The sequence below is a fragment of the Leptopilina boulardi genome, unplaced genomic scaffold (assembly GCF_019393585.1).
Source record: "Leptopilina boulardi isolate dan_hultmark-lab unplaced genomic scaffold, ZJU_Lbou_2.1 LbouV2_341, whole genome shotgun sequence".
Taxonomy (NCBI): domain Eukaryota; kingdom Metazoa; phylum Arthropoda; class Insecta; order Hymenoptera; family Figitidae; genus Leptopilina; species Leptopilina boulardi.
This window is the reverse complement of record NW_026137909.1, coordinates 1,963,899-1,983,725: the sequence shown is the minus strand read 5'-3', so window position 1 is coordinate 1,983,725 and position 19,827 is coordinate 1,963,899. Positions and strand designations below refer to the sequence as shown.

At 28.6% G+C, this 19,827-nt stretch overlaps 1 protein-coding gene across 1 annotated transcript in view; it reads right to left on the bottom strand.

Annotated features, from left to right (window-relative positions):
* The window catches only part of LOC127285722 (protein vein), a 533,094-nt gene that overhangs the window by 113,786 nt on the left and 399,481 nt on the right, over nt 1-19,827 (bottom strand). The window contains exon 3 of the mRNA XM_051311860.1: nt 3,493-3,635. Coding sequence (XP_051167817.1) covers nt 3,493-3,635 — 143 coding nt within the window. The remainder of the gene's footprint in view (nt 1-3,492; nt 3,636-19,827) is intronic.

The window sequence follows — 19,827 nt, the reverse complement described above, 5'->3', positions numbered from 1 at the left end:
AATAATTTCAAATCTCATTTTATTCATGATTGCTGAAAGCTGAATTTACATAATAATATTCATATCTCATATATAAACTGAGTAAGTTACTCACACATATACACTATCCAATATATATCTTCATATATTTATATGCTAGAACAAAAACTATTGACTTTTAAATATTGTATCGTTGACTGGAATTCAGCAAATGCCTATATTGGAAAAAATAATGTTTTTCCAACCGAATGGAATTAATCAAGCTTCCGTTTGCTGTGAAATGCGCAATAAATACACACTTTGAATCATAAACGGACTATTGAAATTTCCATTAACTGATGAATGGAACATAATAAAAATTTATTTCGATCAAAGTCGTATATTTTGAATATAGATTCGTTGTAAAATTTTCGCTTCAATTGTTCATTGAAATGCATTATTTTACGTGCATAAAAATACATATATACCAATAATCAAAAGTTCTTAATTAAGAAGTGTAAACACGAAATTTAAAATTAGTGGGTGCTGTCAAAAATTATAATCTACTTTTGCTCTCATAATTATTATTAGATTATCATTGAATTTTACTATATGATTCCCTCATATTTTATTCAAAAGTAAAAACACATGTTGCGTTTGATTATACTTTGGAAAATTATGGATTTTGTAGACGTTTATTAAAATGATTCTTTGATATGTCATTATTTATAATTTACCATATGAATTTGCAATGATTAAAATTGTTATTAATAATTTATTTAGATATTAATATAAGTCATTTCATTTAAATTGTCATAATCGTGATCTTTGCCACACTGTAAAAAGAAAGGTATTAATTTAATACCGACTTCAGGTACGAACTTGTCATTTGGTTCTATTTTGATACCTAAAATCGGTACTGTTTTAGTACTTTCTTTTTACAGTGCAATAAAAACTTTTTACATATTCTTATAAATATAGAGTTTTTAATTTTTAATCAGTTAAAAATTTTTGTTTTACTTGTTTCTTTTCATGAAACTCGCGATAAATTAAATGGTATAGAGGAAAAATAAAAAATGATGAATAAATTGTCGACAAAAAAATATTTGATGTTGATAATATCACAGAAAAAAAGGTGGGTAAAAAGTTGTAAAGATAGAGGATAAAAGTCGTTAGGATACAGTGTAAAGGATAAATTTGTGATTGATAAAAATGTTACTAAAATATTACTAGAAAAATGGATGTCCTATTTGAGTAACCTGTCTAATTTTAATAAAAATATTAGTAATTTTACACTTAACTTATTAAATCCACAAATTTTTTTATAAATAAGTAATTGCATGTGGAAATATTTTGCCTATAATTATTGTCTATTAATAAAAATATCTTTGACTAATACAACTGACAGCTGACGACAGTGCGTAAATAATCAGAACTGGGAAATTACAACTCAACGTCTGTATTGTTGCACGAAAGCAGAGTTGGGTAGTAACTGAATTTTTTGTGCATATTAGGCTGTTTCATTAATTATCAACACACATTTTAATTTTATTCTATGTCAACAAGCGTTTTCCGTGTTTAAAGTATGAATAAAATTGATGAAAGTGGAAACAAATTTTCTTCCCTGTAAGAATAACATTGTGTCGTCTGTTTGTTGTCCCTCCAGGCCTCTGACGTCATATCTTGAACTCGAAATATCTCGATGAACTGACACAGCCTAATATGCACAAAAAATTCAGTTACTACCCAACTCTGCTTTCGTGCAACAATACAGACGTTGAGTTGTAATTTCCCAGTTCTGATTATTTACGCACTGTCGTCAGCTGTCAGTTGTATTAGTCAAAGATATTTTTATTAATAGACAATAATTATAGGCAATATATTTTCACATGCAATTACTTATTTATAAAAAATTTGTGGATTTAATAAGTTAAGTGTAAAATTACTAATATTTTTATTAAAATTAGACAGTTTACTCAAATATGACATCCATTTTTCTAGTAATATTTTAGTAACATTTTTATCCATCACTTTATCCTTTACCCTGTATCCTAACGACTTTTATCCTCTATCTTTACAACTTTTTACCCACCTTTTTTTCTGTGTTATTGTTATCATCAGCTTGCAAAAAATCAATAATAACAATAATAATATCAATGATAACAACAGGAAAAATAAATTTTTCTGTTATAATTATTATATTTTAAAAACATTTAAATAATAACATTACTTTTGATAGTTCTTAAATAAAAAAAAAATTAAAGTGTCAAAATACCTAATCGATCGGAAATTTTCCGAGGATCTCAAATTTGTTTTCAGATTTAAAAATTTTTAATTTTTGATTCTTTCAACAAAATTGTTATTGTTAATTGAACTACATTACTTATAAAAAAAGTCATAACTTTGTTCACGGTTCTTGGGATCGCTGATTACGAATATGAAGTCATATTTTTAAAATTCAAAATGGCGGATCCAATTTGTCGGACGACTTTTCTAAAAATTGCTTCAATTCACCTAAAACTCGTTACTCGGGGGTTTTGGGGTCGCTGATTACAAACATAACATTAGTTTAGAAAAATTCAAAATAGCGGATTAATTTTTTTAAATTATCTAAATTCGCTTAAAAATCGTTACTTGGGGGTTTTTGGGGTCTAGGATTACGAATATGACCTTGATTTTTAAAAATACAAAATGGTGGATATAATATGATATCGGAATTTTTAAAAACTATTTAAAAAATTTATTTTTTTTAATTTGACATTAGATTGTCCATCAGTGAAACTAATACTCTTCGAGTAATATCTTTCATGTAAATTTAGTAAGTTCATTGTAACATGAAAGATGTTACGTTAAGAATTATAGTTTCACTGATGGAAAATCTTATGGTCAAGGTCATATTCGTAATCAGCGACCCCAAAAACCCCTGAGTAACGATTTTTAAGCGAATTTGTATAATTTAAAAAAATTCATCCGCCATATTGGATCCGCCATTTTGAATTTTAAAAATCTAATGCCATATTCGTAATCAGCGACCGTTAAAACCCCCGAGTAACAAGTTTCAAGCATATCCAATTGATTTTTCATTTTTTTTCCCGCCATTTTGGATCCACCATTTTGAATTTTGACGTGATACGGCTCTTGCCTTTCTGGGTCCAAAAGTTGACCCGAATTTGTAAACCTGTGTTATTAGTTAAATAATTAGTTTTGATGACAAGTTCAAACTGAGTTTATCTATTTTAGCTATATTTCATGTAAAAGTTTAATGTTTATTTATATATAAGCATTTCTATTAATACGTATCATAAATCTTCAATTTACTTCTAAAATTACTTAAAATCTGTACATTTTATTTCAAAAGAGAATTTATGCTACCAACGATATTAATTTGTTTATATATGAGTATTCGAATAAACTTCTTTAGATTAATTGGAATGAGAAATTTAGAGCATTTTATGCAACGTATTTTAAATTTTATGATTGTAGGATCTCCTACTTGCTAAAAGTAAAAACAGTTTCTTGAAAGTATGTACTTACTGGTTTCTCGATTTGTAATATCTTGAGTGACTAGAAGTTGGGCTGCAAGTGAAGCTTGGTGACCGGAAGTGCTTTCAGCCACGCATTCGTACCTTCCACTATCTTCCAGTTTTGCTGACACTATTACTATTTTCGACCTCCGTCTGAAATAGAAATAAAAATTATTTTTAATTTCACAAGTAAAAAATTGTTTTGAACGAAATTTTTAAAAATTAAAAATTTTTTAATATTAAAATATAGTATAATATTGAATACATGTTAAGAATCAACAAATATGTACAAATAAAACTATGAAACCAATTGAACTTTGAGATTATCAACGTGACAACTATTAATCTGTATGAACATACATTTTTGTACTGAATGGTCATTTACTTAAACGTCAATAAAATATTACGAGTCAGTGTGCTATTTAGTTAAGTAGAAAATAGTTTTCGTCCTTTAGTTATTAGACAATAGCTCGAAATTGTATTTCTCGTTTATTATTATTATTATTTCGGGTTCATAGTCTCGGAAAACTAAGAGAAGGACTATTGTCCGTCAGGTTCATATTGTCATTACAAAGTTCGAACGAAAGAGATACACATTGTGTATCGCTCTTGATAGAGAGAGAGAATAAATAACGATGGAATGGTCCAGGTATGAGTGCTTTATACATGTTGAGGGAAGTTCTCGACGAAGTTTTGCTTACAATTAGACGGCAGTGTTTCAAGGATATTTGCGTTGAGTGGATGGCTAAGCGAAGCTATCCAGTGGTTGCATGGTGAGAAGTAAGTGCATTCAAGACAAGGTTCTGTTGAAGTTGCATACCTCGAAAAGAGTTATTATCCTCTAACCTTACTTAACCTACTGTTGATGAGATGAAATATTCCATTGTAATTTTCTAATATTAATAAAGTTCCGTTTTTGAGTTTATACTGTTACGTCCGTATCTTTTCTGTTATAAGGTAAAAACTTGTCATTAAATCGAGATATCACTAGCAAATGTGTTCCCAAATAAATGTGTATTCTTTCTTTCATTTGTTTAATTTTTATTGACCTTGCCTCATCCCTAATGAATTTCAAGCAATTGAAATCAATTAAAAAGGAAGGAAATTTTAGGGTATAATTTGAGAGGAATCTTACCAGAAATTCCTTTGTGATCTACTGATGGAGGTTAGAGTTTCCATAAATATCAGAATTTAAATTTTGTTACATCATCCCGTAAACATAAAGTCGGACATAATGCGGATTTATCAAAAAAAAAAGATGGATTCATTTCAATTGTTCAAATATTCAAGGGATCAAATTGACAAGGCAATGAAAGAAGCAGAAAAACGTCAAAAATCAATAAAAACTGAGGAACGATTCCAAAAGCAGTTTTTCCTAACCTTTCAAAATCTACAATTGATCGAATTGGAGACAAAATGAGCGTAAACATTCAGTCTGGATTTAGAGCCTGTGGTATTGTACCACTTAACAGAAATTCTATCTTGAAGAAGTTGCCAAGTGCAAAAACGAGTGAAGATATTGTAAACCCTACTGTTTGAATGATTCATTCATTTCTTATTTAGAAGATCGAAGAACTTAAATTACAAATCAACATTCTACCCGTCATAAAGAAATGATGATTAAACCTGGCGAGGGCTTATCGACGGAACGAGTGCGTTTTTTGGAAGAAAACATCAGCATCCTGCAGATATTGCTATATTGATATTTTATTTAAGAAAATAATTTCAAAATAAATATGTTGTTTTTTTGGAAATTGTGGGTTTTTAATGGAAAAAGCATTTACTTTTATTTGTTGCAATAATTAAATTTTCATTGTTTAGCTTATCCTCTGGATGTCCTTGGGATATTTCATATCTCGTTGAGACCCTCATAACAAAAGGATATCAATAATCGATATCCTAGAATGGTCCCCAGGATATATTGGGATATCCCTAGGATATCCAAACCTCCGGTCTGTGGGACATCAACAGGACATCCATAGGATATCCCTAAGACATCCACAAAATATCTATTGGATATTATATCGCAGGATATCCATGGGATATCCTCAGGATGTCCATGGGATATCCTTAGGATATTCACGTGATATTTAATATCTCAACATATATTTTTAAAGGTTAAAATTGTTAAGATAATATAATGAATAATAATATAATAAAAACAAAAATCTTATGAGCTTCTAATTTGTTTGTTGAGGAACTATCAATAAGCAGTTAATTTCAAATGTATGTCTGTCAAATGGAACTATAATTAATTCTCGACAAGTTTTCGTTGAAAATAAATTTAATACATGGAAAAACTCGAGAAAGATGTTTCCGTCTCATGAGAAGACCAGTCTGCATTGCCTTTACTTAAATTCCAAAGTTAGTTTCAAAGAAGATAATGTCGCGCAACTGTTTTTCAAAGCAGAACGAAAAGATATGGAAATACAAGGAATAGCTTTAACGAAAATATTCAGCTAAAGAAATTATTTGATAAAATGTGAAATTGATAAAATCATAATTTCCAATTATGGTTGACGATACTTCGAATGTATCTAATTGTACGTTAGAACAAGTTTCCATTTGTTTTACAGATTTATCTATACACTGTAGCATTTATAAATATTGCAAAATATTAGTTTTATATTGAAAAAGGTAATAATTTCATTATCATTGAAAGTTATAATTTTTTTTTATAAAATCTAAAATGAATTAAATATAACATTTAATGGAACTTTAAGTTTTATGAAAAGTTGAAATATCTGCAGAATAAATGGAATTTCATTTTAAATGTATAGGTAACCTAAAACTTACCAACGAGGTTTCTTTTCCACACATATTAATTAAGTGAATAAATAATGAAGGGGGTTGAGTACTTTATAATTATAATGTGTCGTAAAAAATTCAAATAAAAATTAAAGTGAGAATCAGTTATTGGTATTTTAGATTTAAAAAGGTTATCTCGTTTTTTTTTAATTAATTGAATAGCCACTTTTAAAATGTGGAACATTTCTCAAACTAATTCTTTTTTGTGGTTTTAATTATTTGCAAATGATTTTAGTTTCCAGAATTGGAAATTGTGATTTCGATCGTGTGCATGAATAACTAGAGTAGTTCTTCCATTATCCAGTTGAAAGTCTCTTTTATGTTAATAAATTCTGTCTTTAATATCGTTATAAAAAATAAAATAATAACAATGTTTAGTCAATTATAAGGTAAATATTACACTTTTCTATATAAAATAAATATTTTACTTTTTCTATTTTTATCTAAAGTCGTTGATTTAAAAATTTGTTTGGTTTTAGAAAAAACGGGTTTAAAGTTCTCATTGCATCTTTTTTAAAAAAATTTTATAATTTTTAAAGGCAACACTGTGAGATGTTCTTAATTTTTCATCTCTAGACCACATGTATTTTTTTTATACATAAAGCAGTAAAAAATAAATCAAGTTTTTCTTTCGGAAAAACTGTAATTTTCTCAAAAAAGATATTAACTAAAATATTAAATACTGTATATATTTATTTATTAAAATAATGAATTTCATGTTATATAATAAATAAATCCTGCTTTAGTTGCAGATAAAATGAAAGGTTTAAATCCGATTTTATTTCGTTTGCATATCTTGTGCTTTTATATCAATCTCGAATAAATGTATAATCATTCCCAGCTTATGATATAGAATTTTCTCATCAGTGGGAATGTTTTAATTAGAAGACTGAAAGAAATAAATGAAAATCGAGGTGAAAAATATATGTGAACATTCAAAATATAATATTTCTTTCACAGTAATTTAATATCTTTATGAAAGGCATTTATAGAAGAGATTAGAAGACTTGAAATAATCTAAGGTAATGTTTAAAAAAATGAACTTATTAATATTATTTTATTTATTAAAACGAATTTATAAACAAACTTTAAATTCCCATAACATTTGTTATATTGTCTGCAATATTAAAACTGACATTTTATATTCTAGAGCACTGCGAAAGTAAATTCAAATTCTTCTTTTCTAAGCAATTTGAAGTAGCAACATTTATGTCCTCATAAATATTATAATAACTTAATGCGCATTTTACAGTTAAACGAAAATCTGTCTGATCAAATTAAATTCTAAAAATGTACCTGATTCTTGCGGTGAATTTCAAAACTGCTATTCACCTCGAACGTCAAGTTCATAAGATATACAACATGAAAATAAAATCGAATTTTTCACTTTGACCCATTTAACCCTTAATATTTACCAATATTTAATAAATTAACATTTTCAAAATGCTCTAAAATTTGAAAATGATTTAATGATGATGTAAATCTTCTAAAGTTATACCAAATAAAAATAATTGTTTCTGTATAAGAATATTAAAATTATGTTCATTAGCAATTTTCTTTACCACTCTTTGACAAATGTAATCTCTTACGCCCACCAACGTATAGTATCGCCCTCTCTTGAATCTTTAAGCTGTCCGAATTACCTTCCCTGTTCTGAAAATTTGATTTTAATATTTAATTTCGATTTATTGCTAGAAAGTACAGTTTGTAACAGATTTATTATTCGCGAATACCTAAGGCAGAGGACAAGGGTTGTTTTAATATATTTTTCATAAACCTCTTTTTAAATGTTATTTAATATAAATCTAAAAATTAAACTTCACAATGAACAGAACATAAATTTAAAAACAATGTTTACAAGTACGGATAAAATAAATTACACAAAAATAATTGTTTATTTGAAAAAATAATTAAAAACATTTATTGGTCAGGATACGAAGTTTCCTCATAACCTGGTTCATCTTCTGTGGATTCCCAAAGATATAAGGATCTCCTAATTTACCAATGGACAAACGTCCATTGGTGGACTGCTGACATACAAATCACTTCAACAGATAACCAAATTCACACCTGTGTGAAATACTCGACGCTGAGACAACTGACATACAGTGGTTTTATGCCTCCAAGAATCGTGAACAAAAAAGAAGAAATTGATTTAAACTTAAAATATACTTATGAATTATCATTTAATAACATAATTAATTTTTTTGATATTCCGTTAATTGTAGAAGATAATATTCTCCACACAAATTGGTATCATAAGAAAACATGGTCAGGCAGATATATTAATTTTGCATCTCACCATCCTTTATCACAGAAAATTGCAATAATTTATTCATTAGTGCAATAACTGACATTCTTAAGCTCATTGGAGATGTTCCTTGCAATAATGAACAATTATAAAATAAGATTAATTAAACCGCGGAGTAATATTAATAATGCAACCTAAAGATTCTATTTAACAAAATTTGAATTTTAATAAAATTTAACAATGTTATATCTGTCGAGATTCGAAGAACAAGGTATGAAATAGATTTACATATAACTTTTGCCGGCGGCCTTGATAAGTACTTCGATACATTGTAATAACTTATTACTTAAACTTTACACAAATATAAAAAAATATATAAACTTAACATATCGCATAAAGCTGAAGTCTCGTTCTAGGATTAATATTTTGCAAAAGGATCATGATCTGACCAAAGATTTAGGCTGAAAGATCAAGATTCGACTAAGGATTTGCATAAGGTTCAATGCTGACTGAAGGATCAGTATTGAACCAAGGATAAATTTGTACAATCTATTCGAATAAATAATAAATATATCAGATAACAAATTAACAAGAATTACAAAAACTTCTTAGCGGTGGTTTTGCTAACCAGTAACTTATATAAATCAAGAAATATAAATTTAAAATAATTTGAATTTGTCTCTAGTTACTAACAAATTTGTATCAGAAATATTTTAAAGTTTTTCTAATCTTTCTTGGTATTTAGCACTAAATTTTTTATTTCACTTTTCACAGAGCTTGCACAATAATCCTTAATTTTTTAGATTAGAATCGTTAAATATTAACAATGCTAAGGTTACTGGCAGTTCCCCATAGTTGAATTCCACAGATTTCAAATTGGTTTCAATATAAATTTGTGGAATAATAGTTTACTTTCAAATGTGAGTTGAAATTTTATTTCCAGCATCAAGTATAAGTTTCGAAGTTTCAATACAAGTTGCTTCGTTTATTCCATATTTGCTTTTTCCAGCTTAATCTTCTATCAAGGTGTATTTCAAGATATTTGACCGAATAAACAATTTTCCCAAAAGAAAATAATAGTAAAGAATAAAAACAGGACACATAATTTATCATTCCAAACATTGCATATAAACAGCTGCATCAAATTCTCTGAAGATGAAAAAATCAGAATCCTCCTTCAGTCTTCATCTTCATCGTCGTAATAAAAGTCATACAGAAGATATTTACTTTCACAGAGAGTTTTTCTTTTTCTTTTAAGTCGGACATAAGAATAGGTATGCTCTGAATTTAACTACATTAGAAATTGAAAATGATCTAAAAATAAATTGTATTCAAAAATAATTAAATATTTATTGTCATTCATCCACAATAGTCACAAATAATAAATGTTTCAATTCTCAAGCAATCTAATAAAATTGTTTGTAAATTGTATATAGCATTTAAATATCAAATGTTTCATAATAATTGTAAAATAAGTTTTCTTTAATTAAATAATCTTTCATTCAAAAAAATCATGAAACGAAATTTAATTTTGAAATTATGTAAGGTTGTCGAATTTAATCTACTTTTTAAAGTTTAAATGAACTTATAGTACTTATAGTTCTGCTCATATCAAAGGGGTTGGATATGCTGTACTGCAAGGTACACTGAACTGCAAGGTAATGCGAGCGAGGTCGGGAGTAATGAAAACAGGAGAGACGTAATTTGCGCACCTCAGGATTAAGTTAAAGTTTTTACGTTTACGACTAGTCTTTATTTCTCTTTTATGTTGGAAAAAAATAAAAATTATTCCAGAATAACGAGAATTAATATTAAATGTGAACACTTTTTTTTATGTCTCTTTTGAAACAAAAAATCTTACATTTTGTCAAAAAATTTATAATTCTGTTGAGATTAAAATTAATACGTATACGTCTATCTTATTTTTATTTAACTTAGTTTTACAGTATTCTTTTTTTTAAATTGCAGATTCTTTGAAAAGAAGATTTCAAGAGGTTGATGTCGTACTTTAATTATTTTTCTACTCCCCAGTTCTTTCATTTGCCTCGAAGGTGTTCTCTTCCAGAGGGTGCTTTATTCTTCTTTTTCTTCCGTGTCCATTTTAAAATGTAAAAATCGAAACATTGTGCTTTACGAAAAACGTCTAGAAGTCGCCTAACATAAAGCTTAACGTTTTAAAAAATTTAACTAAAAAAAATAATTGATGCAAATTTTATTTATATATATTTTTATTTTTTGTCTTTAAACTTTTTATAAAGGTAAAAACAGATAAAAATGTTGTATTTTAATGCTTTACGCTAAAGTTAGATGTCAAAATATCTCTTTAAAATTCATATAGGGAGGCAAGTTCTGTTTAATGTTCTCTCTAAAAATACAACTTAATTCATGTTCCACTTGTAAATCATTTTAAATTTTATTTAACATAATTTTAGCACCACAACTGGGGATCAATTCCGTACCTAAATTTCCCAGTTTTTACTTCCCATTTCTAATTTTCCACATCCCACTTTCCAATCACGACTTTACACATCCCAATTTTCATACGTCTACAGCCTTTTCTTTCCAATTATTGATTCAAGTACGTGATTTTATTTGCTCCAATAAATTTAATGTATTATCTAATCCTAATTTAGCATTTGCTAATGTTTGCTGATCTAATTTTTGATGTAACGGATATAATCTATCTTTAAGATTTTCTATTTTATTTTTGTCAAATGGTAATAAGTATCTTACATTAATGTTAACAATTTTTTTTATATGTTTGTGTACTTTGAATATACAATTCTGTGTTTTCTAAAAACACTTTACATTTTGAACCTTGTATTAAACTAGCATGATGAATTGTAATAATTTCAAGTCCGTCGACACAATTAATGTCGATAGTTATCTGTCGAAGTTGGAGTAATATGTATCCATTGGTAACATAAATATATGTTTCTTGATGTAATAAATATGGGGATAGTATACAATTTGCTAAAGCGTCTCTCCTTAACAAAGTAGCATCACATCCGTTAGATTTGCCTAGTAAATAATTTGGTTGTTTTCTTTTACAGATTTTATATTCTACTATGTTTTTACAATCGGTTTGGTAGTCAATTTTCAATGGAGTATATGATCCTTTGTATTTTATGAAATATTCATGTTCTGGTGTATATCCTAAATAGGTGTCCTTTATTTTCTCTGGGATTGGTATTAGTCGAATAATATTTCCAATTACTGGTATTCTCAAAATGTAAGTCAATAACCCTTTTATTATTGCTACTCCAACTTCACTCAAGTCAATAATATATTGATAAGTTTCTTCAGTATTTTCAAAATGATATCTCGTTCTATGTACTTGTTCGAATTCTTCTATAGTATTCTTTAGTATTCTTGGTGTCAACAGTTGAGGATGAACTATTCTATGTTTTCCGTCGTTAATAGCGTCTACTGCTATATTAATGTCTTCGCTTAGTTCGTCAATCAGTAGTGTTACTATTACTAGTTTTGAATTTATAAAATTTTCTTTAATAGTTTCGTTTATTGTCGTTCGTAAATTCATAGTTAATTCTAGTTCTCGATTAGTTTGTGTTTGAAGTAGTTCGTGATCTAATGAAGATGAATCTAGAATCAGTTTTATAATTTTCGTATGATTAGTCAATATATTTGCTAATTGATTTTGATCATCACGAACTTCATCAAATTGATTTTTAATAGCTACTAAGTCCGCATCATTCATAATTCCAAATAAAGGTTTTGCTATATCTCCCACAAAATTGGCTAGACCTCTTTTTATTTGATGTCCTCCTAACAATTTATTTAATAAATCATGCTTACTTTTTAACCTGTCAAATCGTCCCCTTATTAAATGAATTTCGTTCTCAGAGCTACAATAAATGGAACATGCTGCTTCACTTATTTGAATTGTTTTTTCAATCATATCAAATCTATTGTCTACATTGGTAACGTTTATTCCGATTATTAATCGCCATTCTTCGTGATACTGGTGGACAGGTCCTATGTCTTCGATATACAGATTTCCTTTCAGTTCTGTTATATTGATATTTCCGTATGTTAGACTAATCTTCAGAATTATCAGTAGAATTATACTGATCATCATTTTCGTCATCTGAAAAATCGTAAAATGCCATTAACTGATTGGCGTGAAATCTGATTTTTTTGTTTTGATATAATACTTCATAATTATTGTTGTCAAAAATGTGTGTAATTGTTCCCGGTCCTAACCAACTTGGAGATAGTTTATTAGTTGGTTGATTATTAATTAATTTTACAAGATCTCCAATTTCATATACTAGCTGTGGTAATACTATTTGTTCGTCTAATCTTCTTTTAGATTTTTCCTGCTGAATTCTAATTTTTTCTTTAGCTTTAGTTAACCATTTTTTATGTTTTTCATTCCATTGTTGAATTAGTTCTGTATATTTAAGAATTGGTTAACTTTCCAGAGTAGAAGGGAGGTTTATTTCTCTTTCAAAAGTGAGTTCAAAAATTGTAAACTATGTTGTTTCGTTTGCAGTTGAATTATGTGCAAGACTAATAATTTTTAAACTCTCGTCCCATTTATACTGATTATCTTCCATTGCCGTTTTTAAAAGATTTTTTAATGTAGAGTGCATTCTTTCTATTCGTCCATTACTTTGTGGATGATATATAGTTGTCCTTATTGGTTTAATTCGAAAAAGGTTTTCAAAATTTTCAACTAATTCAGAAACAAAATTTCTTCCATGATAGGTAAGAACACTTTTGGGTGAACCAAATATATAAATGTATCGTTCTAAAAAATTCCCTAATATGTTTTCACTTGTTGCTGATTTTAGTAGAATAAGCATGATATATCTTGTTAATTGATCCTGGATACTTAATATAAATTCGTTACCTTGTTTCGTTTTAGATAAAGGACCAAAAATATCCATAGCTATTTTGTCGTTTGGTTTTAATGAAATGTCAGGGATAATGACTTCTGATTGTCTTTTAATACGCGTACTTTTCTGTAATTGACAAACTGCACATTTTTTAACAAATTCTATTATCTCTTTGTCCATACCTCTCCATTCTTCTAATCGTTTTGCCTTTTGAATAGTTTTATTTTCTCCATAATGTTGCCCTATGACAGATGCATGAGCTTCTTTTAATATTGATTTTCTCTCATCTTTTGTAAGTTCTTTGAGTTGGCTAAAACATAAATGGAAAGATCGACCTTCGTATTTTTTGCTAAAAAATTCCATAACTTCTTTTATAAATTTCTTTTCAATGAGTGAAATCTAACTGTAATCGAACTATTACAATTTTTATATCAATAAATTCTTTAACTTGATCTTCAAAATATTTTAAACTGTTTTGTTTATTGAATGGGGTAAATCTTTTTTTAATATTATTAACATTTTCTAAGTAAAACTTTTTGCTTTTTTTCATTTATAAATACAGGTCCTGCAAAGATTAATTACTAATAATATTTTTTTTAAAAAGCATTTTACTTTCAAATTCAATACTTGATTATTGGTTATGTTGAATAGCAAAAAAATAATTAATGATCTTTTTTGATCACAGATTTCTTGCTAGATTTTATTCAGTGACAGTTGAAAGGAAAATGTCGATAGAAAGATGTTTATTTTTAGATTGGAAAACCTATGTACAATAAACAGATGGTACCGAGAAATTCCCTCGAGGAAATGGCAGCTTATGATATGACTGCAAACTTGCATCTGTCGTAGTAGCGTAATGAGGAAAAGGAATATTGAGGAGACGTTTATAAACGAATATATAAACGAAGTGACATGCATTAATACGAATACAATAAATTGCTTTTATATTGCTCACTTTTATTGAGAGCGATGAATCAAGATTTCATAATATTCCATGCGATTCTCTAAGGAATGCTTTCGTCAACTCCAATTAAATAGTCATATTAACTCTCAATAATGTAATTTTACAATTTATAGAAAATATAGGTTATAACAACTTTTCATTTTTTGATCATAGGAACAATATTATATTTCAATTTTTGTAAAATTTAACTGTGAAAGAATCTTTGCTATTGGTTTTGTTACGTTTATAGTTGAAACCTAGTAACTTTGTCATGGTCAAATGGTTTAAAAATTTATTAATTTTTGTCAGAATTTGCATCTGAGTCATAGTTTTGTCTTGAAAATTTCTAATGTCCTCGGAGCTTATAAAAAAATTTTAGTTTATTTGTCTCATAGTTACTGCCAATTTATTGAAATGTATAGTGGGGATGATAGTTAAGGGTTGATTTTCATCCTTTTGGAGTTGATAGTAATTGGAATATATTCTACGAGATTTCTAATATTTATGGAATTTATTACAACTTTTTGTTTTAGAATAACTATTAAGTTATCAAAATAATGTCTAGTGACTCTCTGCGTTTGAACCTACATGTCCGTACGTGTCTCAACCTGCATACAACACTTTTATATTTTAATGACATGAAATTTTTGATCAGTGTTAAAATATATTTGAAATTCCATTGGAATGTTAAAATAGAACAAAAACTGCTACGTAAATATTGTAATAATTTTTTTTCTATCACTATAAAATATACACTTTATTCACTGCACAATAATGATTTGAAACACTTTTTTCTTGAACATTTTTGATGTGCTCTTGCTCGAACACATATAACACGAGTTTCAGCTTATGACATATATAAATAGTTTGCTGCTAACAAAATAAAAAGATGCTAATAGGCAATTCGGTATTATTAGTTATTACAAAATAATATCTAACTGTCTCAACCATTATACATCTCCCCTATAAATTAAAATTTAGTTTTCAAACTCTCTCCCTTGCCATCTAACCGCCATCGAGTCAACATGTTTAGTTTTCAATAGTTTACAAACATATATTCTAACAATAAGTTACAGTTTTTTGATATAGTGTGGTTGCAGCCATATTAATAAAGTTTTATTTATATTGAATTAAATAATGTTATAGTTTAATTATTATAAAATTAGTATCATTAGTATCTTAAATTCAAATTAGTTTAGAATAACTCGTTTTTTCGTCATGGGTTCATTCATCGATGCAGAGCATAACTTTAAGTCATTTCCAATAATTATTTATCATAATGTTTTACCACTTTTCTATTGTTAATAATAATTAAATAAAGTTAATAGTTACAGATTGCAGAATTAAAGAAGTCCTAAATATTAAGTTGTTTTGTATTGAATCTGAGATCTAATTCAGTTGAAGTTTAGCGATTTTAGTAATTTGAAATATTCGTTAATTGTTACAGTAAATGGAGATTTAACTAAGGGTAATTATTGAGAAAAATTAAACGTTCAAAAATGAAAATTTAAAAATCCCTTAAAACATTTAAAAGTCTAAATAATGATAAGTATTAACTTAAATATAAGTGATTTTTGTTAATACGATTATTTTTAAATAAAAATATCCAAACCGAGCTATAAAATAATTTCGATAACTTAAATGTTTTTGTTAGGATATATTTCCTTTTCTACATCGAATTTTCATCTTCTCTTTTACTATACTATTTCTATCCACAAATTACTATACTCCTCTATCCGTTATGCAATTAAAAATATTATAGGATATTTAATATAATTTCCGCTTTTAATTAATGAGATGCAAATTTTCTATGTGGGTATTTTGCGATAGAAATTAATTTCTAATTCAAAGTGCATCAAACTATACTTGAAATTTATAATTTTCTCCCAGTAAAATAATTTTGTTAGACATGTTTTATTCATCCTTCAAAAATGTGGTTGTAATGAAAATATGCATGAAAATATACGTTTACATAAAATAAATACGTCTAATTCAAAATAGAATTAAAGGATTTTTATTTTTAAGTTTTATTTAATAATTTACAAACTGTAAATATTTTATTTATGATTTTATTTCACGAAATAAAATAGAAAACACATTTGTGTTAAAACATTATTCACTTAAAGAAATTATTAATTCATAAGTTGATAATTTTCTAAATATTTTTATTTAACAACAAAATTTGAAATAAATACAGAATTTCTTCATATAATTCTTTTAAGTGTCCTTGCAAGAATTTAGTTGAATAGCCTATGTGGTAACTCAGCGCTGATTCTTTCAACTCTATTTTCTACCCTTTCTTTTTTGAGAAGAACGGTAGTCTAGACAGAGTGTCGATTTTTGTAGAGGTACCAAATTAGAAACTCTTGCTTCTCGTGTTTTTCCTGTTTCACTTTTTTATTATCTTCTCACTCATTCTCCCTTCTTCTCAGTTTAGTTTTCTTCCTCATATACCCGATTAATGCTCTATTTCAGATTCTCTCTTTCACGCAGACGCGTGCATGAGAAATTACTTAAAGAGGATAAGTCAGGCAGGGTTCAAGTTCACTTCATTCTTAAGAACGTTATTTTTAATATTTTCTCGTCGATACGGAAAATTTAATTTATTTTTTTTAAATAATATCGATATTTTTTTATTGAAAATAAATTCCATTTCATTAATTGATATAATAATGTCGTCAAAAATAGGTTGAATTTTTTTTAATCTTAAATTCCAACTTTAAAAGAACATTAGTGTCAGACAAAAGTGCGTGTCAATTTTAATGATCAGTCGCTTGCAATGCTCTCGCAATAGTAGTCGTGGCAATGTACAAATATTTACAATTTTTATTTACACAAATAACTTATCAATCATCGACACGCACTTTTGCATGATCTTTATCTTTCCTAAAATATTACAAATAATATTTTGAAATTTAAAATATTTTTTCTTAAAATAACTTTTCTTTGTGAAAATGATCGATTCATTGACACTTTCAAACCCCAAAAAAACTGTACATTTATGAAAATAAATCTACAGTTGTTCGTACAGTTTTCAGAGTCGCTGATTACGAATTTGATGTCTAATTTTTAAAATTCAAAATGGCGGAACCAATATGGCGTACAGTGTGCCTTTTTGAAAATATGTTCAAAACCTAATATCTCTTGAAGAAATTAATGAAAATGAATAGTTTTTGAACGAAAATAAGGCTTAATAAATGCGGAATATAGAAAAATTATAGAGAAACAAGGTTATGAATTTTTAAGGTCAAAATTTGCTTCAATTACGTTAATTTAGTCCATATCCCAATGGTTAAATATGAAACAGAATTCATTAAATAAAAATTTTAATATTTACAAAAATAATTCCACCTACCACCAATGACAAATTCTGAAGAGTGTAAAATTTAATTTTCGTTTTAAAACTATTATTATTTGTTTCAAATAAAAATGAAAAAACTAATTTCAGCTTGGGAGTAAAGTGAGGTAAGCGAACGGCTCCAAGGTGGAATACTGCACAAGTTCAAGTATATGTTTGTATGTATATATATCGGAAAGCTAACGGTATCAAAGTAGCAATATACCATTAGGTAATTACGCCACAGTTTGGCAGACGGAAGTTTATGCGATGATGAACTTCACTCAGGTGTCTCTTGAGAAAGGAACATCGTTTAAATGGATCCTCAAGACAGTTGTGGAAACAGTTCGCAGAAAGTCGGTAGACACTTTGCAGACTTTTAGCGAACTACTGTCCGCCTCGTTAAAGTCTGGTGGTATAAAATAATAATGGACACCTCCATATTTCTACATACAGTATTAGTCCGCTAAGAAACTGTAAAATGTCTGCCGACTTTTTCTTTAGTACAAATTATTCATTTTCTCCTTTTAAAAACGATAATACAATCAAAAACCTTAAGTGGCGGTGAACACTTTTTTTATTTTACGAGGGAAGAGGAATATCTGCATATCCCTTGGTTTCAAAGGCAGATACCTGGAGCCTGATACTCCGAGCTTATGTGAGGATGACCGTTCTTCTTCTGGTCGGCCCACTAAAAACCAAACCCTTTGGCTGGACTAATTCTCGCACTACGGAACTTCCGTCAAGCTTTAAACTTCGTAGGTGAAGGTTCTTGGGATCTCGCTTTCGCGACCCTTGCCGATCTTTCTGGCCTATATATTCTTCGTTTGTGTGAGAGTCTTCTTGGACTCCTTAAAGACTGTCCAAAAGACTCCGCATCCTGCGCTGCCTGCGACATGGCTAAATTTCGACTTATCGCCATACTTTTCTCTACATAAGAAGAAGCTTGGGCTTCTACTGCAGTTTGCAAACTTAAGATCAACTTCACCGCACTTAAAGCACGCTGTCGATCCAACCGCTGCCTTACAAACTCTTCCTATGTGGCCATATGACAGGCATCGGTGGTAGCGAAAGACCGTCACCCATTTTTTTATTGGGCAACACATAAAGCCAATCCTTATGCGTCTCAATTTCTCCAGCCTATCCGCCTCCTCTGGGTCGGTGACTATAAACGCGAGCTTGATTCCTCGTCGGTTGGATCCTAGGACCGTCATCTTTCAAATTCCTGGCTTCTGGAGCAGTTCGGCAAACGGCTGTTGGATCTCTTCTTTCTCGGTAAGGCAATCCAGGTCGCAGATCTTCAGTGACACCAGTCGATCTACGGTCTGCACCTTCCCCCTGCTTCCAACCGCTTTAATGATCTCAGCGGTGAATACCTCCTTATTTGAGCCTCCTTTGATTTTGATCATTTCTTGTAGTCCTTCACCCACGACCTGCATGTGATTGACGACCGGATTCGCTTCCCTACGAAGTTTGTATTGGATGCTGCAGTACCCTAGGTGTCCACTACTTCAGCACTGTTGTCAAGGAATTCGGACGCTGGGAAGCCAACTTGCTCACCTCCAGCAGTGCCGACACTGGAATATCCCTTCCCTGCATCGTAAACGTCTTTACTTAAACCTTTGCTTTCCATATGTCTTTCTCCTTACCTTACATCTTGGTTTTTTGGGATGTCCTTTAGTGAAAAGTCCCGTCACCACGATAAGGTCTACCAAGAATTTACAAGATTCGTGGTAGCGAATTAATTAATTAATTATTATTAATTGCAATAATGATGATGATATTTAAATAAATAATAATTATTTTTATTTTAAAAAATATTTGTATTATGTTCTCACGGACGTAACATGTGTGACTAGCCGTTTATTGGCTTTATGCTTTTAAAACTCAATCAGTAAAAAAAAAATATTTCATTTGATAACGGATTATATTGCTTTTAATTTATTTATTTATTTAATAAATAAATATTATTTATATATTTTTTTATATTTATTTTTTTTTTGCTTTTTATTTTGTAACGTTTGTAATTATAGAATCAATATTTAGCTCACCTAGACAGGGTTCGTTTTGATTCATTACACACAAAAAATAATAATAACGGGTTAATTTCAAACTGAAACAAACTATTTATTTACAACGGTATA